Genomic DNA, 25731 nt, shown 5'->3' with positions numbered 1-25731 from the left:
GAGGGGGACGGGTATTGACCGCAGAGTTATTGCAAAACTTCCTGCAGTACCCCACCATCTCCAAAAGCCTTCTGAGGGCCCTCTTGTCTGTCGGGGTTGGGAGGTCAGCGATAGCCTGCACTGTAGCTTGCATCACTGCCAGCTGCCCCTGTGTCACCACAATTCCCAGGTAAGTGACTCTCGTGTGGCCGAATTCATTTTTTTCAAGGTTCACTATCAAACTGGCTTCAGACAGCCGTGTTAAATTGTCAATACACACCTCTGTGTTCATCAGCCCTTTAGTCACTGAATTACTCGAAAAATATGGGTGTTGTTTACTTGGCTACCCTATTGTAACAGACATAACCCAACGTCCCAGTTCTTTGCATTTCCTCGGGACAATCAAACACATGGGTGCGAGTCGTTTAATTACTCCTTCGGGGATTAAGGGAGAGACCTTATCAGTAGACCTGGCCAAAAGAATAGCCTTCTCCCATCTGACCGATCCCATCCTAATCTTTTCAAAATGGTTTTTTTCTCTTAACAAGGGGCCCCTAGCTTCATTGATTTCCACGCTAACACCGACTAGGTTTGTTAGCATATCAAAAGCCGGTGACCGTCTCAGTTCGCGTCGGTCATGATCAATAACATTCTTCCCCCTGGGCAGCCGGTAAATCTCTTTCATGATTCCACCAACTGTTTCCTCCAGCACCGCAAAATGTCCACCGGGGGGTACCTCGTGGGCCATGTTAAAAACCTCATCCCCATAACTCTTTTGCACCACCCCCCATTCCTCATCTGCGGGTACTGTACTTGATTTCCCTTTCTTCCTTAGCACTTCCTCATCCGCACAATAGCTTGTCAAGGCTGTGTCAGAGAGAGCGGTCTCGGCAAAAACCATCAGCCCCTCGTCTCGCTCCTGCGTCTGCACAAATTCTTTCCTGGCTACTGCTACGTCCGTCCCAGCTCCCTCACTACCTCTTATCTCACTACACCCTGTCTCATACAAGGTTGGCAGAAATGTTTCAGCCAAATTCACCATCGCGGGCGGGGCCTCCATGCTGGCAGGCTGACCCGTCAATCTCACGACTGGGAACACGATTCCTCCGGCGATGTCATTACCGAGCAAGACTTCCACGTCTTTCATCGGTAATTCGGACCTCACCCCGATCGTGACTAGTCCAGAGACCAGGTTGCTCTGTAAATGTATCTGGTGCAAAGGGACTGACTCTGTCCCTTCCCCAACACCTTTGACCTCTACCTCCCCAGTCTGGGTCTCTGAGCTAAACTCTAATACACTCTTCAGTATTAGTGACTGACACGCTCCCGTGTCTCTCCAGATCCGCACTGGAACTGGTTTTAACCTCTTTTTCATTGACACCAGTCCGGCCGAGATAAACCTCTCGCGCCCTTCCTGGACTTTTTCAGACCTGTCCTTCCCTAGCGGTTCGCTTAACAGCTCAATACAGCCATTCAAAATTTCCGCTTTTCCTTTCCCCGTCTCCTTCCTTGGGGCAAAGCACCTGGACGCAAAGTGTCCGACTTTCCCACAATTATAACAGACGACCCCAGGAGACTTCCTACCAGACTGCTCCCGGTCTACCTTATCCTTTTCACTAGTCCCCGGCTTACTTTCTGACTTTTCCGGTGGACTCTCCCCGCCGTCCTGACTACCCTTCTGGTAGCCTTTACTCGGGGCAACCTTCATTTTATGCGTCAACGCATACTCATCCGCTAACTTAGCAGTTGCGGCTAACGTGGCTGCCTCTTTCTCATCGAGGTAGGGTCTCATACCCTCAGGGACACAACCTTTAAACTGCTCAATCAGAATCAGCTGCAGCAGTCTGTCATAATCCCCCTCTACCCCCTTCGAGGCGCACCAACGCTCACAATATGTTTGCATTTCACGAGCAAACTCCAAATACGTGCGGTCCCACTGCTTCCTCGCATTCCGGAACCTCTGCCGGTATGCCTCCGGGACCAACTCATAAATCCTGAGGATGGCCTCCTTCACCACCTCATACTTCTGGGCATCTTCCGCGGATAAAGCGGAGTAAGCTTGTTGGGCTTTCCCTTTCAGTACACTCTGAAGTAAAACAACCCACTTATCCCTTGGCCAGTCCTGACTTATGGCCACTTTTTCGAAATGGAGAAAGTACCGATCCACATCGGTATCGTCAAATGGGGGAACCAGCCTAACCTCCTGGGTCGCCCGGAACCCTCCACCTTGGTTCGGCACGAGCCCCTGCTCGGCCCTTATCTTTAACTTCTCCAGCTCAAATTCCCTTTCCCTCTGTTTCTCCTCTCTCTCCAACTGTCTGTCCCTCTCTCTCTCTTCTCTCTCCAACTGTCTTTCTCTCTCTTGCCTTTCTACCTCTTTCTCTCTCTCCCGCCTTTCTAACTCTCTCTCTTTGTGTTCTAACTGCCGTACCCGGAACTCGTGCTCGAGTCTCAGTTTTTCAAGCTGTACCTGTACCGCGTCTCCAGCAGGTTTTTCAATAGACACCTCCCCCAGCTCACCTTGGGGAAACACACCTTTAGATACATAGTGCTCTACAATAGCTCTGTGTATCTCCTCTCTCCTCATTGTCGACTTCACCTTGGCAAGATTCACCCGTTTGGCCACAGCTATCAATTCCGATTTCCTGGCATCCTCTAATGCCTCCAAGGTCGGCGCCTTTATAAATTCCTCAACCTCCATTTCTGCTGTTTGTCTTTTCTTTCTTTCGGGAATTTTAACCCAATCAATTTACTCCGTCCCAAATTTAGCGTTCAAAATCGCGGACGAGAACCCCACTTATGTTACGTACCCCGTAACTGGGTTGCCAAACCAGCAGAAATGGATCACTCAGTTGGAGTCTGGGGTACTAGAACTAAGAAAGTTTTATTAAAGAAACAAGCAACACAGTAATCGAAAGGATAATAAATGCAACAATTCAACAATGATAACCACACATGTGCACAGAATTAAGATAACAGCATCAATCAAGCTCTATCGTTGTCTAGGGGTAAATGACCAATTTCAAAATGACTCAAAAGTTCAGTCCAGTTTGTAGTTCAGTTCGCAGTAATCGTTGCCATGGCGATGGACAAGGTGGGGGAAGAGAGACAGAATAGGAACAACTGATCATTCAGAACACTGCTTCACTCACAGACCAGCGGGATGGCTCACAAACAGCATTTGGGCGGGTCCTTGGTGATGTCACCTGAGGTCACCGACTGTGACCCCTCCTCCAGATGCGGTCGATCCTCTGCAGTGAACCCGGCACCCAGGCAAGGGCGGACACACACCGGGTTCCCGCTGATCGTACCTTTCCACCCTGTGCGTTGTCCGATACTTCTCACCACTCGTGAGAGGCGCACCGCTTCCAGGGTCTCGTTACCTCGGGTGGCGTGTGTGTCTGTCTTAGCGAACCTGTCCCTTTTTATCCCCCTGCTGGGGTATCGCCTGTCCATCACTTCAAACAGTTCAGGGTTCAAAGGGGGGAGCCGCTCCAGACAGCTCTTCCTCCCACATCCCTTCATTACACATCTCCAGACGCTGCTCCATTGTTCCTTATCTCTCCTTCCCCTGAGGGCAGGTGGCAGACCAACTGCTGATGCCACTGATGCTAGCCCAGGCCAGCAAACATCTTAATTTTATGTGTATTCTCGTAACAGTATTTAAATTCAAACAACATTCTTAAACACATTTAAAACTTGCAGACTGTTTCTATCTTAAAATAAAACATTTCCAAATTACGAACCGTTTCCAAACCACAAGTACAATTCCTATAAACTAAAAAGACATACCCATTAGCCACAGAAGAACCAATCATCCATCACAGAAATCAAGGATCCTAGCTTACCCTGTGTTTCTGTCATTCTTCTTAGCATTTCTTAACCATTCCTAAAAAACCTGGACTGCTCTAATTTATACCTTCATTCTGCAATTTAGGTGACTTTACACAGGAGATATTTTTTAGATTCTTTTTAAACACAAATGGTCTAAAAGCTTCTGGAGACAGAGATCCTGGGTACCCACAATTAATGCTGTGAAGCTGACTCCATGAGCACACAAACTTTTCAACTATTAGCAGATCAGTAATTTTATATGCTAAATGATAATTTCAACCTGTTCTGCAAGCTCTTTGAACCAAACAACTTAGCCAGCGTCATCTGTTTTTAAAGAAGCCAAATTAAATAACCCATTGTCTTATACTGCACCTCTTCAGCAGTTAGCCCAGGTTCTGTGCAGTCAGAAAGTTTGGGCTCTATAGACAGTGCTGTTTGCAAAGCTGCCTTTTAACTTCAAACTGATTACTGCTTGCTATTTACATTAAGAACTAAAGACTGTCTCCTGTTCACGACAAGCTGCTGAACAATGAATTTTAGTTGGAAGTTTTATTTTACTTAAATCAATATTTTCACCTTTCCAAGCGTCACCTAATATATTTAGAAAGCTGAACTTGGCAAAAGTGAAAAGGACCCTGGCCCAGTCCAGTAAATATTTATCACAAGATAAAATACAAACATATATAAGAGATGTAGAAATCAGTTTGGGTTTGTTTATGTGCGTAAACAAAAGCTCAAAGATGAATAGAGAACAGCATTTTGAATAAATCCTTGCTATGTATTTGTGAATAGTTCAGCTCCTGCAGTAACCCTAAAAATCCCTGGCAGGGTGGTGGGTCTCAGTTGGTGGACATGAGTTTTCTGTTGAGTTGAGGGGTGGGCTACAAAGAATTAGGGAGAGTTTTGATGCAGAACGTATGAATTTGGCAACGGAATTATTGTCATTGCAACTTGGATGCTGATCATCACATTCTTAGTTTTATTTTCTGGAAGTAGATGTAATACCCATGAGTGTCATCTTCACTGCTTCTCTTGTTACAGGAGACCAATTCCTTTGGAATAAAGCTATGTAAATGGATATGCGAATGTACAAATAAACATCAAATGTTATTAAAAACGCAAACACAAGAAAATCTGCAGATGCTGGAATTTCAAGCAACACACACAAAAAATGCTGGTCAACGCAGCAGGTCAGGCAGCATCTATAGGAAGAGGTACAGTCGACGTTTTGGGCCTGACAAAGGGTCTCGGCCCGAAACGTCGATTGTACCTCTTCCTATAGATGCTGCCTGGCCTGCTGCGTTTACCAGCATTTTTTGTGTGTGTTGCATCAAGTGTTATGGTAGGAATTAAAGTAAAGGCATCCGTTAGTCTTGCAAGACCATGGACCTGAGCCTGGAAAGTCTTCACTCTCCAGGGCGTAGGCCTGGGCAAGGTTGTATGGAAGACCAGAGTTGCCTATGCTGCAAGTCTCCCCTCTCCACGACACCAAAGTTGTCCAAGGGAAGGGCATTAGGACCCATACAGCTTGGCACCAGTGTCGTCGCAAAGCAATGTGTGATTAAGTGCCTTGCTCAAGGACACAATACATGTTGCCTCGGCTGGGGCTCGAACTCATGACCTTCAGGTCGCTAGTCCAATGCCTTAACCACTTGGCCACGTGCCCACACGGTAGGAATTAAACACCATCTAAATTACAGCAAATATCAGCATGTATTAAACTTTCATACCTAAAACTAACATAATTCCTCTGCAAGTAAATTTACTCAGGAAAACACTGCAGTCCCATTTTTACTGTATATCACTGTAATAGTAAAATCTAATTGCATCTCATTTGGTGACTGCAGTAAATGCAACAGTGTAAAACATAGTAGGATTTTATTTTTTATATATATTTAAAGTGACCTATCTTTCGATGTGATTTGATGAATGAAACTACAAGTACAGCATTTAATACGAACTCCAGGTGTCAGATAAGTTGAAGTGCACTCGTGTACTGCAGGTGCTTGTACCTCAATGCTCTGGAAATAGCTCTTATTTGTAGTGTGCTTCATTAATGCACTACATGCTCTGTAAACAATGAGACTGCTATTTGCAAACTGAGAAATTACAAATGCTGACACGAAATCATAGTGTCTGGTTATGGGTAAGTCAGGATGATGGAACAGGCTACATTTACCTTTATTTAAAATCTGAATGGAAAAAGAATAAAAACAAAGCAAATTGTGTTAAACCTGTATGAAGGTCCTTTCAGATGTATGCAATGTGAGCACCATTTTTTAGGAAAGTATTAAAGTCAGTGGAAAAAAAAGATTGGAATAGTCCCATTTTCTACCATTTCCAGTTTCTAGCATTTAACCTTGTACCTTTCAGGTAGTAACTGGAGCTGCTTGACTGAATTAAGACTTGAAAGAAGATTTGAAAGCAGTACGCATGTGAGGATAGCTACTGGGAAATTGTTTCCAGTAATGACTATCCCAGGAGTCAGAGGGCAGAGAATTAATCAATTTTCTGTAGAGAATGTAAGGATTTTGTTTTGGTTTTTACAGAGGGAATAATAATGATTTCAAACTTACTGCATATGTGGCCAAAAGAGAATTAATCAGGGCCGTCAAAAGGACATCAAGCAGGCACTTGAGAAACAATAATTTGCAAAACTGTGGAAAAAGGGGAGAGGTAGGGTGGGAGTGAGTGGATTGTTCTCAAGAAATTGTTGTAGATTTAAAGGGCTAAATGTCTTCCTTCCTTGTTGAAACAATTCTCTGATTGTTTGTTTCTTGCATCTATACCTGGTTATACTTTGTTTAAACCAGATTTCAATTCTTGCCCCTTCTCATTGTTAATGAAACAAATAAATGTATGAAAAAAATCAGATTCCTTGTGTCAACTTTAACTGCATTTCCATTACCTCACCAGTCTGCCTCAACTTCAACGGCCATTGCTTCAGACTCTTGCTGCCTGCCCACTCCCTTCATCTGGGGGAAGTGATTCAAATGGTTGGGGTGAGAGGAGATTGCTGAGGGGTGGCATGGAAGGCATTTATATTCTATTCTCCTGTCTCCCCACTTAGCACAAGAAGATCCATCTGCATTGCTAATACTGAAGCTCCTTCCAACCTTTACTATTTCTATTGCAGTTTTAAATCATCAATATTAAAATTTCCTGGTGAAAGTAAATTGACCTTCCAGACCCAGTCATAAGATTGCAGTGTTAGAGCAACATTTTTGATCAAACATACCTGGTGAAAAATCTACAACTTCCCCAACAACATTTTGTTCCACTGTCTGCATATCAAGCTATGACCAGTGGATTTCCCATTTCTGGTTAAAAGTGAGGCCTGAATTCAACACCAACCATGAATCACACAAAATCAAATCAGTACATAGATGTGGGGAAATTATTATTTTGAGGAATAATGCAGTGACCATAATAATTAATAGAAATTTTCAAATGCAGTAAATGGCCAATTAGGAGTATGTTTTAAAATATTGATTCCTGGCATTAATATTCAGTCATTAAGACAGTAAGGGAGCACATGGCTCGATGGTGTCTGAACACTCAGACTAAATTATACACTCATTCCATGCTATATAAATTATCTTCATTTAACTATGGTCTTATTCAAACAAACAACAACACCAACACACACAAAATGTTGAAGGAACTCAGCAGGCCAGGCAGCATCTATGGAAAAGTATAAACAGTTGACGTTTCGAGCTGAGACCCTTTAATCAGGACTAACATTGGTTTAACAAACACTGAACCAATATCATCATTGCGGAAATCACTGGCAACTTTTCCAAGGTGTTAAAATGCAATGCATACATTTTGAAAATCCTTTGTGAATTTAAGGGTCTAGTGTTGACCAGGTAATTTTTCTTTCCATTCTATCTTGATAATTTCAATATCGACCTGTTTTCCAGCACTCTCTAGGTTAATTAATGCATGTGTAGTTGCACAGTATATTTGGAAGAAAGAAAATGGCCTACCCTTATCTCTCCAACTAAATATTCTGACATTCAGACAGACTTAAAAACAAGTAAATACAAAATAATTTAAACTAAATCAAAGCATGGTACAATAATTATTAGCTGTATTAATACAACTACAAACAACTTACTATATTTTCGGATCTCGGCCAAAAACATCAACTGTTTATTCCCCTCCACAGATGCTGCCTGGCCTGCTAAGTTCTCCAGTGTTACGTGTGTGTTGCTGAGGGAGATTTATTGCTGGATTTATGCCATCAGTGAGCATGCAGTGAGAGGGACAGAGGCTTGCATGAGGTTCCCTGCACAGCAGCATGCATGTCTATATGTGCCATCCTTTAATAACTCATCATTACCCTCTCACTCCTGGAAGTACATGCAGTACACTGAGTCACTAGACTGAGTTTGAATTATTCTTTACATTTTCAACAATTACCTTTCTCTGAATAAAACGTGAAACTATGACTAAATGTTAAGTATTAATTCAATGTCTGATGATGTAAATGAGGAGAATAAATTGTATTTCAAAACAGAATAATTGAGATTTCCTGTTAGCCTCACTGGCAATAAATAGAGAAAACTAGAAAACTGCTGCTTGTCTCTTTGTGTTCAATCCTCCTGCTTCTCATCATACTCAGTTCCATTCGAGTCTCAGTGACGGTGCACAGCCACAAGTAGTCACAATGTGATAAATCTCTTTTAATCTCAACTCTTAACAGTTTTCAAATTAACTAAATTAACTAACATGACAGTGGTATTGGTATGCTGAGGTTCCTCACTTCTCCACAAATTCTACTGACAGCAGAACACAAAGATGCACCCAGCAGACATTTGAACCAATTCATTATACAGTTATTGGAATCCACAATAATATCTTACAGTAGAAAATTCGATGCAATAAACTAAATACCATCTATCACTGGATCATGTCCACCTATTTAGATACAGTTACTTCCAAACATGCCGTTATTGGAAAGGCAGAACACACATGTACTCTGCATTATTTTAAGTGTCATTATAAACAGTACAAAGGAATTCATATGCCTCCTATCTTGAATAAAATCTTCCCTGAATTGCAGAAAACCTTTCACAAGATAAAGGTTCACAGAGATCAGGCATTTTGAACAAAAATGTAAAGATGCAAAATAATTACTGCTGTATGAAAATATTCCAGCCGAAACATTAGCTCCAGATTGTACTCGAGGTTGCCTTACAGAGTGGATATTCTTTTCCTTGGTGAATTTACAACATTCATCACTGATACACTGCTTTGATTTTCCTCAGGGCACCTTCTGCTAATTTCACCTCTAGATCTCTTTGGATCACTCAAGGTAATAGGCTAAACTTAATTTCTCTAGGAAAGTATTGTGAATCTCGTTTTATATTTCCATTTAAATTCACGGAGAATCTAATTGAAATGAAAGAACTTCAAAGCACAAAAGACCAATACCTCAAACTATGGGTATGATTCAAATAAACAACAAATGTTTATGTATTTGTCATATATGTACATCAATTACTAAACTCAATTATGCCTGGTAATTCAATTCTTGGCTCATAATTTGGTTCTGGTCTATAATTAATATTTATTGCCCTCTTTACAAAAACTGTAAAAACTCCAGTATAAATACCATTATGAATACTCTCTGGAGGCGGAGCGAAGTGATCATGGTGCTAAATGGTAACTCCTTTGCTTGCATCTTTGAAAACAGCTCTTTTTCCATCTTTTATATCACTATTTTTCCCTTTCAGGGTTCTTTTGAATGACCCTGACCTGGAGTAACACGCTGACTACGGTTCTTTGCGGGAATGGGACTCACTCTCAGGGTTTCATAACTGGCCGTTGTTCGGTTGGTCAAGGGCTCGGCCTAAGAGTTTAGTTCGGCTTTGGAGGCCTAGGATCTCAGGGCCCTGGAGATGGGTGGATCGAAGGTCAGTGTCCCGGATGGGTGTGTCATGGGAGCTGGTACATCTTTAGCTGTGTGCCCAGAGATCTGAGACTTTTGGGCACAGAGCTGGAAAAAAGTGACGCAACAAACTTTTAACATTGCAAGTCAGTGAGTTGTTTGTTATGTCTCCCCTCTCACTGTGAAACGGAGACATCTTTCTCCCTTATTAGGGAGAGAGAGAGCCTGTGGTATGTTGAATACCGGGTGAAACGCCAAGTCTTTGGAGTGCTGCAAGTCTGTCTCTTTACTATTGCTTTTGCTGCACGCTTGAGTGCTCGGTGATGGGTGCGGATGCTTTTTTTTGCCAGTGGGAGGAGGGGGGATTTGTGCTGGCTGTTGCTTATGCACAGGAGGGAGAGAAGCTGGGGGGGGGGGAGTTTGGGGTTCTAACATTTAATTGTCGTTCATTCTTTGGGGCACTCCTCTGTTTTCGTGGATCGTTGCGAAGAGAAAGCATTTCAAGATGTATAATTGTATACATTTCTCTGACATTAAATGTACCATTGAAACCTTTGAATTTTCCAACTTGATGATTTTATATTACTTTGTTTAATTTATTTTGGTACATTAGTTAATGTTTGAATATAACCTCTTGCAAACAATATCTGGGGTACTCCCTGTCAGAGTGGTTCCTGAGGATTTCTAAATTTGTGACCATACCCATCAAACTGTTCATCTTCCATAATACAATCGTGTTATCCACAACAGTCAGCTATTTGGGCATTAAAGTTTTCCCTTAAACTATTGCCCCCAGTTCCTACTCCTACTCTTCCTATTTTAACTCTGGATAGACATTTCATTAACAGAAAACCAGAAGTAAATGAAAGGTGACATCTAAATTATTTCATAATTGGCACTTTTAAAAGTTTCTGTTTAGTGCACCAGCGAAGTAATACCTTGGTTCCCATCCCTGTATCTGATATTTTCACTTTCCTACTATCTCTAAATCCCATGATCACTGATGTCCCTCTTTGATTCATGGGCCCTGCAAATAATGTGCCACATGTGGTCTTGCATCCAGTACATCTGCATTGCCAGTTTAAATTAAATTCAGGAGGATCAAAAAATCAACTCCAGGCCTTCCAGGAGCAGCTTCCATCACACGGCACACAATTAACTTTGGTAACACCTTGCTTGCATTTGAGTAAGGATGCCAAAGCTACATTGAATTACCAGTTTAGCCAGTACCCTTTCAGAGACTTTCCATTAAATAACACTGCAACTTCCTCCTATTTGAATCTTTTCTGAGTTATGAACATAACATTCCATAACTTGGTGAGCACTGTCGCAGACAGTACCGAAGTGAAGGTCCTATGAGTGAATTAACCAACAGTGGAGACAGTCATTTGCGTCTTAGACCATGCTGTTCCATCTGGGGGACAACACTGATATTTAACCAAGACTGTGGAAAAGTACCCAGCTACGTCTTGTTCACTAAAAGCTGGATAAATCGAATCTGGCTAATTATTGTCTAATCAGTCTTCTAACAATATTAGCAATGTCTTGAAAGCTGTCGGCAAGAAGAGTTTGTTCACTGATGGCCTACCTATCAATGATAAATTGGGGTTTGACTTGCTAAAGGTGCATTTGGCATCAAGGTAGCATTTGGACTAAGTATCACATCAAGTCACTGTCATTAAAGCTAAAATACTCCAATAAATGGAGTCATACCTGGTAGAAAGAAAGATATTGTACTTATTTGACTAGAGGATCAGAGGTGAAGAGGGTCAGTAACTTTAAATTCCTGGGAGTCACTATCTCAGACGACCAGTCCTGGACTCATCATATAAATATAATTGTGAAGAAAGCATGACAGTGTCTCTACTTCCTCAGGAGTCTGTAGAGATTTGGCATGTCATCAAAAACCTTGTCAGACTTTGATAGATGCATGGTGGATAGTGTCATGACTGCCTGCATTATGGCCGGTAATGGGAACACCAATGCCTTTGAGCGGAAAATCCTACCAAAGGTAGTGGATTCGGACCAGTACATCATAGGTAAAACCTTCACAACCATTGAGCACATCCACAGAAGTATCTCAAGGCAGTTTTTCTTGGCCCAACCATCTTCAGCAGCTTCATCACCAGTTTTCATTTCAGCATAAAATCAGAAATGCAGGTCATTGCACAGTGGTCCATTCCATTTGCAGCTTTTTGGCAAACGAAACAGTCGTACCTGCATTTACTATAACAAGACTTGGACAGTATTCTGCGTATGTCTGATAACAGGCTTGTAAAATTTACACCACAACACTTTAATGGCTGTATCTAACTAGGCTTTGACAGTTGCACCTTTTCTATTAATGACACAAGAGGACATTCAGCCCATGGACTCAAATCCAGTTTCAAGAGGAGCAATTCCATTTGTCCCATTCCCCTTCTGCTTGTTTCTGTGTCTTTGCAGCTTATTTTCTCGCCAATCAGCTTCCTTTTGATTCTATTAACCTCTGCAGCAGGATAATTTTCAGTAGCCAATTAATCCATTCGTATTTCATTGGATTAATCAGAGCATCCAGAGAAAGCCCACACCATCATAACGTGTATGCACACATTCTACAGAGCCAGCTTCAGAAGCAGGGACTTTGGAGCTGAGAGGCAACAGCAGTACCCGCTTTGTACTGTGCTCCATAATCACCAATAGTTTATCAATCATTGCTAGAAATTCACCTGGACCAGCCACATCAACACATGTGTAAGGAGTCAGTGGTTGGGCATTCTGAAGTGAATAACTTGCCTCTCAACAACAAGACACATGCCTGATGAAATATTTCCCATTTACATAGACAAGTGTAACACAACTAAGTCCCAAGAAGTCCAAAATCATCCTAGTCAAAGCAGCCCACTTGACTCACACCCAAAGTCAACCACACTACATATGCTTTCTCTCTACCACTGATGCACAGTGGCTGTGGCTGTTGTACCCTGGGCAAGTAATTGCACTGGATTTGTGACCATTTACAAACTCCAATGCGGTTACTTATCAAAGTTACTGCAGAAGTTCTTTCAGTTAGTCCTGATGAAGGGTCTCCGCCCGAAACGTCGACTGTACCTCTTCCTAGAGATGCTGCCTGGCCTGCTGCGTTCACTAGCAACTTTTATGTGTGTTGCTTGCAATTCCAGCATCTGCAGATTTCCTCGTGTTTGCGTTCACAAATCCTTGACCTCTACCGCCAAGAAAGACAAGGACAGTAGGTGTATGGGAACACCACTACTTGCAGGCTCCCTTCCTAGCCACACAACATCTTGATTTGGAAATACATCACCAGTCAGTCCTTCATCGCAGGGTCCAAATCCTCCAACTCTCTACCCAGCAGCAGCATGGGGCTTCCTTCACCAAAGGATTGCAGGAGTTCAAGAAGATGCTGATATTCAAATTCAAGAGTAATCAATAATGAATGGGCTAGAATGCTGGCCTTGTCAGTAACTCTATGATCCAGAAAGTGAATAAAAAAAAGGCACATGCTACTATTTTAACTGTAAGATACATGCAACACTAATTGTAAGTATTAATAACATACTGCAAGTAGAGTTACGATGTGACGATGACCCTATACAGGGAACAAGCTAAGAATTTCATAAATTCAAAGCAAATGTGGCTCTCAGAAATACTGTTTCCCAAACAATGAAACAGTACCCCAATCACAAACAAGAGGAACCCTGCAGATGCTAGAAATCCAAGCAACACCCACACAAAATGCTGCAGGAACTCAGAAGGCCAGGCGGCATCTACAATAAAGAATATAGTCGACGTTTCGGGCCAAGACTCGGTCCAAAATGTTGGTTACACTGTTTTCCATGGATGTTTCCTGGCCTGCTGAGTTTCTCCAGCATTTTGTGTGTTGCTATAAAACTGTAGCATATTTTTTCTCTGCCTGTTTTATGGCTAAAATAAATGGATATTTTCCAAGGCCAATATTGTACTCCCCAAGGAAGCCCAGATGATGCCATGCCAATTTGGGTTTCGAGTGTAACAAACATCACACCCTTCACATGCAGTAATAAAAGAGGTTTCATATTTACATGCCAACAGGGAGACTGCAACGTCCCAAGACATACAGTGTCAAGTTGGATCTGCACTCATAGTTCAGCAGAGATACAGCCCAGCTCGTACCTGCCCCTAAACTGCCAAAGTAATGTTTCTTTTCAAAAGGCTTTGATCTGATTATTTGATTTACTTTCACAAATCTTGCATTTGTCAGTCTGCAATCGGGGACGATCCCATTCTGCTGCTCTTCCTCCACAAATGCCATTCAACATGGCAGCGTAGCGGTTTAGCGTGATGGGATTATATATCGGGGTGGAGTTCAGAGTTCATTATCACCGTCCTCTGTAAGGAGTCGCTGTACGTCCTCCTGGTCGAATGCATGAGGTTTCCCCAGGTGCTCCGCTTTCCTCCCACAGTCCAAAGACGTACCTGGTAGATTCACTGGTCATTGTAAATTATCCTGTGATTAGGTTAGTGTAAAATTAAGGTTGTTGGGGGTTGCTGGGGTGGTGCTGCTCAAAAGGTTCAGAAAAGCTTATTCTAAACCTTATCTCCAAGTAAATAAATAACTTCTGCCTAACAATGTTTTTTTAAGTAGCCAGATGCAGTCAGTTTTTACAATGTCTCCTGAGATGGTGATGTGCCTCTGATGTGAGATGTGGCAATCTTGGGGGAACTCCCCTCTCCCGCAGAATCACATCTGCCAGAAGTGCATACGGCTGGGCGATCTGGAAGACCGTGTAAGGAATCTGGAGCAGCACCTGGATGACCTTCGACTCATAAGGGAGAATGAGGCAGTCATAGATGAGAGCTACAGGGAGGTAGTCACACCTAGCCTGCCGGATGCAGGCCGTTGGGTGACAGTCAGAGGGGGGAAAGCGAAGATGAGCAGACAGGTAGTGCAGAGCACCCCTGTAGCCATTCCCCTGAATAATAAGTTTACCGTCCTGGATACTGTTGGCGGGGATGACCGACCGGGTGTGAGCCACGGTGGCAGGGCCTCCGGCACTGAGTCTGACCCTGTGGTGCAAAAGGGTGGGATGGAGAAGAGGAGAGCTGTCGTCATTGGAGACTCTATAGTCAGGGGAGCAGACAGGAGATTTTGTGGACGTGAGAAGGACACCCGCATGGTTTGTTGCTTCTCGCGTGCCAGGGTCCGGGACATCTCTGACCGGGTGCATGACATCCTGGTACGAGAGGGAAAGCAACCAGAAATCGTGATATGTGTTGGGACCAACGACATAGGCAGGAAGAGGGATGAGGTCCTGAAGTGTGAGTTTCGGGAACTAGGCAGAAGGCTGAAGAACAGGACATCAAGGGTGGCGTTCTCAGGATTGCTGCCAGTGCTACGTGACAGAGATGGTAAGAATTGGAGGAGATGGCAGTTGAATGGGTGGCTGAGGAGTTGGTGCACGGAGCAGGGTTTTAGATTTTTGGATCATTGGGATCTCTTCTGGGGAAGGTGGGACCTATACAGATTGGATGGGTTGCACCTGAACTCGAGGGGGAGCAATATCCTTGCAGGTAGGTTCGCTGGCATGGTTCGGGAGGGTTTAAACTAATTTGCAAGGGGGATGGGACCCAGAGCGATAGAGCAGTGAAAGAAGTGCATGGAGTAAATCCAGATCTAACATATACAGAGGCTTTGAGGAAAGAGAAGCAGACTAAACAGTGTAAGGTAGAAGGGCTGAAATGTGTGTACCTCAATGCAAGAAGTATCGGGAACAAAGGTGATGAACTGAGGGCTTGGATACATACATGGAATTATGATGTAGTGGCCATTACAGAGACTTGGCTGGCACCAGGGCAGGAATGGATTCTCAATATTCCTGGATTTCAGTGCCTTAAAAGGGATAGAGAGGGCGGAAAAAGGGGAGGAGGGGTGGCATTACTGGTCAGGGATACTATTACAGCTACAGAAAGGGTAGGTAATGTAGCAGGATCCTCTTTTGAGTCAGTATGGGTGGAAGTCAGGAACAGGAAAAGAGCAGTTACTCTATTGGGGGTATTCTATAGGCCCCCTGGCCTACAGAGATACAGAGGAGCAGGTTGGGAGGCAGATTTTGGAAAGGTGCAAAAATAACAGGGTTGTTATCATGGGTGATTTTAATTTCCCTAATATTGATTGGCAGCTGATTAGTTCCAAGGGTTTAGATGGGGCAGAGTTTGTTAAGTGTGCCCAGGATGGATTCCTGTCACAGTATGTGGACAGGCCGACTAGGGGGAATGCCATACTAGATCTAGTACTAGGTAATGAACTGGGTCAGGTCACAGATCTCTCAGTGGGTGAGCATCTGGGGGACAGTGACCACCGCTCCCTGGCCTTCAGCGTTATCATGGAACAGGACACAATCAGAGAGGACAGGAAAATTTTTAATTGGGGAAGGGCAAATTATGAGGCTATAAGGCTAGAACTTGCGGGTGTGAATTGGGATGTTGTTTTACCAGGGAAATGTACTATGGACATGTGGTCGATGTTTAGAGATCTCTTGCAGGATGTTAGCGATAAATTTGTCCCGGTGAGGAAGATAAAGAATGGTAGGGTGAAGGAACCATGGGTGACAAGTGAGGTGGAAAATCTAGTCAGGTGGAAGGCGGCAGCATACATGAGGTTTAGGAAGCAGGGATCAGATGGGTCTATTGAGGAATATAGGGAAGCAAGAAAGGAGCTTAAGATGGGGCTGAGAAGAGCAAGAAGGGGGCATGAGAAGGCCTTGGCGAGTAGGGTAAAGGAATACCCCAAGGCATTCTTCAATTATGTGAAGAAAAAAAGGATGACAGGAGTGAAGGTAGGACCGATTAGAGATAAAGGTGGGAAGATGTGCCTGGAGGCTGTGGAAGTGAGCGAGGTCCTCAATGAGTACTTCTCTTCACTAAGGGAAGGATGTGGAAGTATTGGAAAGTGTACAGAGGAGATTTACCAGGATGCTGCCTGGTTTAGAGAGTATGCATTATGATCAGAGATTAAAGGAGCTAGGGCTTTACTCTTTGGACAGAAGGAGGATGAGAGGAGACATGATAGAGGTGTACAAGATAATAAGAGGAATAGATAGAGTGGATAGCCAGCGCCTCTTCCCCAGGGCACCACTGCTCAATACAAGAGGACATGGCTTTAAGGTAAGGGGTGGGAAGTTCAAGGGGGATATTAGAGGAAGGTTTTTCACTCAGAGAGTGGTTGGTGCGTGGAATGCACTGCCTGAGTCAGTGGTGGAGGCAGATACACTAGTGAAGTTTAAGAGACTACTAGACAGGTGTATGGAGGAATTTAAGGTGGGGGCTTATATGGGAGGCAGGGTTTGAGGGTCAGCACAACATTGTGGGCCGAAAGGCCTGTACTGTGCTGTACTTTTCTATGCTGACTCTAATTAACCTACAACCCAATCTCAAGCCGCCTTTCACCTCCAAGTTGAGATGCACACTCTGTCTATAGTGTCTCTCTGAGATCTTAAAATGGAGTTTAAGAAATCCTTTCATCATTCACCAATAATTGTATGACACGTCCACCCAATGACATTTAATGTGCTCGTGTATATTCACTGTGTACAATAAAGGAGGAATGCCATTTCTCCCCATATCAGTAAGATTTGCATATTCACCAGTGAGATTAATGTGGCTCACACACCCAACTTACAAACCAACTGTACGACTGTTCTTCTGCATTCCTGTCATATCTATTGCCCCACTTTCACCTGTTAATAAGTGGAACAAACTAACAGCACTACACTATTAGTCTGAATGCAAAATGGCCCATCACATTAGAGAATCACTCCCCACAATTGATCATTCTCTCCTCTCTATATTGCTCAAAACCCAATAATTTTCCTCCAAATGCTGTTTGTCTTTCTCTGTTTGGTTCACAGTTATACCTTTGATGTTATACATAACGTCTTGACATTATCTCCTCTCATACTTAGTGCATTTTTCTTCTGAAATTCTGTTCTTACTGCATCTCAACTTATTCAGAGACTTAGCCTTTGATTCCGTTTTCACATATTTGTCAGGAGGTGCTTAACATGCAACTTTAATCCAAGTATTTCCTATCATTACTCTGTCATTTTTCAATTAACTAATCCAGGTCTCTTATCTGATATGACACAATTAAATAGGAACAATTATGTCAATTCTAAATGTTTACTTTAATTAAGTAGTTTTGAGTGACATAATCTACTGATGTGGGCTGCATTCCTATCAAAATGCAGTGAAGAGGGGAAAAGCAATATCATGGGCAACCAAAATATAAAGAAGGTTGAGGAGAGAGGAAATCTCATAGTTAAACTTTCATAATGTCAGAAATGTGGGTCTACAGCTGAAGTTTCCTCTTGATCAGTCATTTCTGTCAGCTAGTGGCTATTACAGGAGGTATTACTGTACTATAGGTATTTAGTTATAGAATGGTGTGACTCAGGATTTGTATAGAACATTGAACACAGAACATTCCAGGCCCTTCAGCGCAGGGTGTTGTGGTGACCTTTTCACCTACTCTAAGATATATATTTCCCTTACCACCAAAATAGCTCTCCCGTTTTCCTTCATCCATGTGCTAAGAATCTTTTAAATGTTGCTAATATATCAGACTCTACCACTGCCCCTGGTAAACATTCCATGCACCTACAACTTTCTGTCTAAAACAATTACCTCTAACATACTGCCTATACTTTCCTCCAATCACTTTAAAAGTATGCCCCTTCATATTAGCCATTTCTGCCCCAGAAAAAAGACTCTGGCTCTCCCCTCCATCTATGCATCTTATCATTTTGTACATCATTCATATTTAGCTCACTCAGCCGATCCTCATAAGACACACTCTCCAACAGCAACCTGGCACATCTCCTCTGCATCCTCTCTAATGCTTCCATATCCTTCCTATAATGATGTGACCAGAAATGAACACCATACACAAAGTATGGTCCAAAATTCCAAGGTTATCTCTATTATCTTCCTTGAACAAAGGAATAAGGTTTACCTGCACCCAGTCTTCTGGTGTTACACTTGTGGACAGTGAGGACGCAAAGATCCTCACCAAAGGCACAGAAATGTCTTCCTTGCTTCCCACAGGAGGTATCCTGTCTGACCATGGGGACCTATCTATCCTAATGTCTATCAAATATTCCAGCATATCCTCTTTCTTAATCTTGACATGTTCTGACACTTCAGCCTTTTTTTACACTGTCCTCACATTTGGTCAATGTCCCTCTCATTGGTGAATACTGAAGTAAAAAAATTCTTTAAGGACCCCCCGCCCCATCTCCTCTGATTTCAGGCACATGTTTCCTCTTCTTTTGCTGACTGGTTGTACCCTCACACTCATCGTCCTCATGTTCTTTGTGGATGTGTAGAATATCTTGGGGTTTTCCTTGCAAAACCTTCCTATGCCCCCTTCTCATTTTCATAAGTCCATTCTTAAGCTCTTTCCTTGTAACTCTCATGAGGCCTGTCTGAGCCTTGCTTCCTAAAACTTAAGTATGCTTAGCTTCTTTAATCTTTTTCAGAGGTAGTCTCTGAACACCGTTGTACACAGAGTTGTGCCATGAATCTATGTTGAATATGCAAACATGTAGAATGATAGTTATAGTTATAACCATTCATTAAATTACTGCTGCTTATGCTCACATTGAAGACCACCCTTTGTCATATCACTGCATCATTCCACTTGAGGGAAGATAACTTTTAACTCTGTTACGGTTCATCTCTCGATTTCAGCTGAAGTCCAAATGACATTGTCTGAGATATACTGTGTTCTGACTTCGCACTTTCATTTAAGACATGTCAATGCATCAAGTTTAAAGCTGGTTTTTGTTCATCACTAGGTGAAGTGCAAATTTACATTCACTCTTGATTCTGCCCTATTCAAAATAAGGTGGAAATCTGTTTGTTAGGATATAGTGAGAAAACTTTGTTTTAACTAAAATAATTCAGAGGATCACCCAGATACAGTACAGAATTGAGAAAAAACAAGTGTAATAAAAGTCAGCAAAGTGATTCTGGCCAACTGACAGATAATCTTGTCTCTGCCCATTAATGCTGCATTTCTCAGGTTAAGTAGGAGCAGAGGAAATAAAAACCATTGCTTTTACAGTCATCTATTCTACATTTATTATTTGGCAGATCTAAAATAAAAACATGCATAGAAGAAATACATCAGTCAGAACCAATTAACCAATAAGAACATACTAACCTTTCCTGAAGAAATACTTAAAATTCTTGCTTCAATGCATATACTGTATCTTTTAAGTCACGTTTTAATTATGATACATTTATATTAGATTCCTACTTATCAGAACCATGTCTTTTCAGGGGGAATGCATTATTTGTTGAGTAACAGCAAAACACAAAGATATTGGATCTAATAAATACAATATCTGTCATGTCATCTGCAGAAGTTCTCCGATGAGTCAGCAGTAGTTGGGCCCTATAAAGGAAGGGCAAGAGAAAAAAAGATTCACACAGAGTGGTGGGTGAGTGGAGTGCACTGCCAGCGATGGTGGTGGAGACGGACACAACAGGGTCTTTTAAGAGACTCTTAAATAGGTACATAGAGCTTAGAAAAATAGAGGGCTATGCGGTAGGGAAATTCTAGGCAGTTTCTAGAGTGGGTAACATGGTCGGCACAACATTGTGGGCCAAAGGGCCTGTAATGTGCTGCAGATTCCTATGTTCTTTGTTCTTGTTCTAAATAGTTTGATAGATTATTAGTTTTCAGAGGATGGACTTGGAAATCTGAGATTCTAATTTTGACTTTGCATTACCCTTCAACAAACATTCTTCTGACAAAATATACATTTATAAAAATTAATTTCACAATGCTATAAGCTTCTTGTCTCTTTTCATATTACTCTAGAATCAAATGATTTTCAATTAATTTTAAACATTTTTTATGAAAATGGATTTACAAATTTTACCATCAACATGCAAAGATTAATGGGAAGATAGATTATGAAGGTAAACTCGCACAAAATATTAAAAAGTTAAAAAAAAATAATTATATAAAGTAAGAAAGTGTGGCTAAAGTGAATGTAGGTCCCTTGGAAGGTGAGAGAGTGAAATTAATACTGCGTGATGGGGAAATGGCCGAGGTCTTGAACAAATATTTTGTATCAGTCTTCACGATGGAGGACAGATCTCACATGCCAAAGAGAGATGCAATGAATGTGATGAGAGGTGAAGACCATGATACAATCGCTGTCACTAAAGAGATAATGATGAGCAAACTATTATGGTTAAAGGCAGACAAATCTTCTTGTCCTGATGGGATGCATCCCAGGATACTGAAGGAAATGGTGGTATTATAGCATGTTTGTGATAATTTACCATAATTCTCTGGATTCTGGGCAGGTCCTGGTTGATTGGAACACAGCAAATATCATGCCATTGTTTAAAAAGGGTTGTAGACCAAAGGTAGGGAACAAAAGGCCAGTTAGCTTAACATTTATAATTGGAAAAAGTGCTTGAAGCTCTCATTAAGGAGGAAATCATGAGACTTTGGAATAGAATGGCTCTATCAGGTAGACACAGAAATGACGGGTTGGTCCTGTTTGACAAGATTACTGGAGTTCTGTGAAGATATAATAAGGTGCCACATAAAAGACATATCAATAAGATAAGGACACATGGAATTGGGGGTAATGTACAAGCATGGATGGAGGATTGGTTTACCAATAGAAGGCAGAGAATTGTGAATAATGGGTGTTTCGCTGGCTGGCATCAGTGGTGATTGGAGTGCCACGGGGTCAGTGCTGTGCTCACAACTGTTTACAATATAGATTAACAATTTGGAAGAGGGGCTCAATTTGGAAGAGTGTAGTATCCATGCTTGCTGATGACACAAACTTAAGTGGAAAATTAAATCGTGAAGAGGATGTAGAGGGTCTACAGAGAGATACATAGAGAGGTTAAGTGACTGGGTAAGGATCTGGCAAAAGGAGTACAATGGTGGTAAATACTAGGTCATCAACTTTGGAAGGAAAATCTATAAGACCAGACTATTACTTAAATGGTGAAAGATTGAGGATGCTGTTATGTAGAGGGACATTGGAATGCCTGTGCATGATTTGCAACAGGTTATTAAGAAGGCAAATGGAATGTTGGCATTCAATGTTAGAGGGATTGAATTTAAAAGCAGGAAGTTCATGTTGCAATTGTACAGGGTACTTGTGAGGCTGCACCTGGAGTACTGCATGTATTTCTGCTCTCCTGACTTGAGAAAAGACACACTGGCTCTGGAGTGGTGCAGGGAGTTTCACCAGGTTAATTCTGAAGATAAAAGTGTTAGCCTATGAGAAGACACTGAGCCACCTGGAATAAACTTGCTGCAATTGAGAAGAATGAGAGAGGATCTTATAGAATCGTATAAAATTATGAATGGGGGAGATAAGATAGAGGTAGTAAAGTTGTTTCTACCTATAAGTGAGACTAGAACTTGGGACATAGCCTCAAGATTTGGGCAATTACATTTAGAATGGAGATGATAAAAAACTAATTTTCCCAGAGAGTAGTAAATCTATGGAATTCTCTACCCAGGGAATCGATTGAGACTAAAGTGATGACAATGGTGTTGACAGCAGTGAGTCCCAGCTCGTGGCTCACCCACTTGTTAAACCTGCTATGTACATATACTGAATAATTGTGAATGTCTTTGCTACTCACACTTATTCAAGATGTGTCAGAAATTCAGTATATATAAAATAAGCCACATAATTTAGAACAGATTAAAAGAGTAAAAACAGGCCTCCACGGGCCTAAAACAATCAAAACAATTGAACTAATTTAATGAAAAGTAACAAAATGTTTCTTCCATTGAATTCACTAGGTGGACTATATTTACATGAGACAAATTTGGCAGAGGTGTAACAGACAGATTTCCCACTCCAGCAGCTAAGAAACCAGTGGAAGTTTGTACTGTCCCATTGTACTCCGTGTGGAGTCCACAGGTTCACTGTATGTCTCCAGCAGCCAGCACACCCCTCCACAGGAGGTTGTGCTCCAGCCTCCTTCTGGAAGTTGCTCAATTATGGCATATTTACAGTAAATACATCACATAAATGGTCCCATTTTGTACGAGGAGGAGAGGAAGAGAACGTGCATTTTGATGGTTGGCTAAACAAAAAAAAATCACAGAGTTAACTCAAGCTGACATTACTATGTTTATAGTTTAGCATGATCATAGAAATTGCCTGTCATTTTGTGATTACCAAATGATTTTGCATTCAAGCAAAATGATGATGAGAACTCATGTTTGATGGATTACGGGTCATGATTGATCACTAGGAGTGTCCTATAACTATATTACATTTGATTGCTTTGAAGACTAATACATCGTAACCTTGTTGATAAACATTGCCAGCAGAATGTTGAATCATTCCAACATAGAGAAAACAAAGACAAGAATAGAAACAAACTTGCCAGAAGTCATCCAGAATACATTTTGTTTTTACAATCCAATTGTCCATTAGCCAGACGTGTCTAACATTTGCAGCTGATTATTCTAGAGTACAGTAAAGTACTGATGGCTAGAGTTCACAGTGACAGCAATGAAGGCTTGATGAAGCTACAACAGAACACCTGAATAATTTAAACTGGCCTTTTAGCAGCGTTGGCTTGGTCATTGGCATTCAAGAAGTGAAATATGAATTTCATTACTTAAAAACTCCAGTGCCGTGCTGACACAGAAAAAGAAGACAAATTAGTCATGTCATTCGGTAGATCTTTGCAACCCGGAGCTTTCATTAAATTGGAGTGTGTTGAGTGTTTCCTTTATAACATTAAACTATATCGGTTCAATAAAGTAGCAGAGCCTGACACTTCATCTTTTAAGTGGACAGTCAGATGACTTTGCTATTCTTAATTTTACTTGTGTTCATCTGCTGAGAAATTTTGCTTAAAGGTATGCCCATGAGTGAAACCATAATTAATATTAAATAGATGCTGCTTTGAAATTGCCAAATTAATTTTTGCTCAGTTCAAACTTGCAGTGTAAAAAACACAGTTGTTCCAACAATTCTAAACTAAATGCCTACTTAGTTAACATATTGAGAAAATTATCTGTTTAAATTGCCAAAAGTGCTGTATTAGTGTAATTAATTAACCTGTTTACAGTCCATGGAAAAGCTTTTTAAGCCCTCTATTATTTTATACGTAGAGGTTTAAATGGGTATTGGTTCAAAGCTGAACCAAACTGACAGAGAATACAAGAATGGAAAGTTTACAAAGTCAAAACTGAATGCTGAAGGTCCAAACTAAAATGAGATCCCAAAATGCAGGAATTCATTCCTGACAAGCCGTTGTACACCACCATAGGGCAATTTCACACTTTGTCCGCAACTCCAAAGAATCCAACAGTCCTTTCTTTCAGTGGCTGCACAGGTGAATTCCTGCTAGTAAAAAATAGTTGCAGGCATTCTTCATGTTCAGACACCACCTCTAATGATCAAAATTCACAGAAAACTATAACAAACTGCTCTTTCTCTGTGACATGCTGTGGATGAATGTGATAAAATTCCAAAATGTGCAAGGAGATTAATTATCCTGTTCAGTTGACGTATTGTGCAAATTATAACAAGATCACAAGTTTAACAAATCATTATGTTGCATCAGAGCTATTACATGGTCATATCAGAAGCCAAACACAACTTAAAACTCCAGAAGACACAAAAGATACTTCAAAACAAAAGTCACAGATGCAAACTTAATTAGTAGAATAAGCAGAGGAGATCAAGCACTTACCTGTAACTGCCAGCTCTGTTGTTCTTCTCACCACAAAGCTCCCAAACTTGAGTTCACAGGTGTAATTTCCAACGTCATCTTCTGTCACTTCACGAATCAGAAGACTGTCCCCCTTTTGGACAACAGATGGTCGCCAGGCCATTGACTTGCATTCCTGTTTAAATACCATGCTATACTGTAGTATGTATTGGTGCTGCCTCTTAATAATTTTCATTTTTAATGAAACACCAGTCAAAATCAAAATAGTTTACTTTGGGTACAAAATTATAGATACCATCTTACCTTATACCATACTACAGGCTCACTGTCTGGGAGGATGAAATCGTCAGTGTCTGGGCATGTAATCTCCTTGCTTTTACTGAGTTCAGCTTTTTCAAAGTATTTCATTTTTGTGTTGTAGCAAAGTCCTGTATCATTTTCAGCTACAATCAGTGACATTGAAACCTTCATACAGTATGTGGCATTTCTAGAAGGGAGACAAACAAAGAAAGCAATTTAAAATCTTTGCATTCTGTCATTGAAATGACATTTAAGCATTGCTTCAGTGAAGCTCCGATCAGATCAGAAACATATTTGCTGTAAGATGTGTTAATTGCTTGCATCTAGTATAAAATAAGAAGCAACTAGCTGCTGTTTAACAGATAGCATTTTCAGCTGAAGATTTTACCACAGCAGATTGGTTTGCTGATTAATCTGCTAGTTAGTGTGTTTCAACATCTGTTTGAAATTTTACTTTACATTTGTAGGTCTCAGTTAGGTAGGTTGTCATTGACAGTAAGCTGTCAATCCACTCTGTCAGTGTACATCACGTGGAGCTTGACAGCATTTCCAAAAACAGTGATTGTGGCCCCTGCATTGTGCAGAGGTAGCTACCGGTCAGCCCATGACACTCACTCATCAGAAGTCACAACTTGGAGTTGGGAAGAAGTTCTTTCTCTCACTTCGCTTTGACGTTTTTAACTGATTGATGTTTCAATATATTTCCAATACACTCTACTTGTGAAACAATAAAACAAAATGAAAAATGGAGTGAAAGAGTCATAAAACACCACAGAAGCAGGCCCTTCAGCCCATCTAGTCCATGCCAAAATGTTTATCTATCTAGCTCCATTGAACGGCACTTGCACCATAGACCTCCACAACCCTCTCATCCATGTACCTGTCCAAATTCCTCTTAAATGTTGAAATCAAACCTGCATCTACCACTTACACTGGGATCTCATTCCACACTCTCATCACCCTAAGAGAAGATGCTCCCCCTCAAACATGTACGCTTT

General features: G+C 41.6%; 1 protein-coding gene across 3 annotated transcripts in view; it reads right to left on the bottom strand.

Annotated features, from left to right (window-relative positions):
• LOC134348068 (interleukin-1 receptor accessory protein-like 1) overlaps nucleotides 1-25731 on the bottom strand; it is a 1445875-nt gene that overhangs the window by 686427 nt on the left and 733717 nt on the right. For all 3 annotated transcript variants that reach the window (XM_063050887.1, XM_063050888.1, XM_063050889.1), the window contains 2 exons: nucleotides 24737-24920; nucleotides 24455-24608 (listed from right to left, as the gene is read on the bottom strand). In XM_063050887.1, the coding sequence (XP_062906957.1) occupies nucleotides 24455-24608; nucleotides 24737-24920 (338 nt within the window). The remainder of the gene's footprint in view (nucleotides 1-24454; nucleotides 24609-24736; nucleotides 24921-25731) is intronic.

This window comes from Mobula hypostoma, chromosome 6 (genome assembly GCF_963921235.1).
Source record: "Mobula hypostoma chromosome 6, sMobHyp1.1, whole genome shotgun sequence".
In the NCBI taxonomy this organism is placed as follows: Eukaryota; Metazoa; Chordata; class Chondrichthyes; order Myliobatiformes; family Myliobatidae; genus Mobula; species Mobula hypostoma.
Note: the sequence above shows the minus strand (reverse complement) of the source record. Positions and strands in the feature narration are given on the sequence as shown.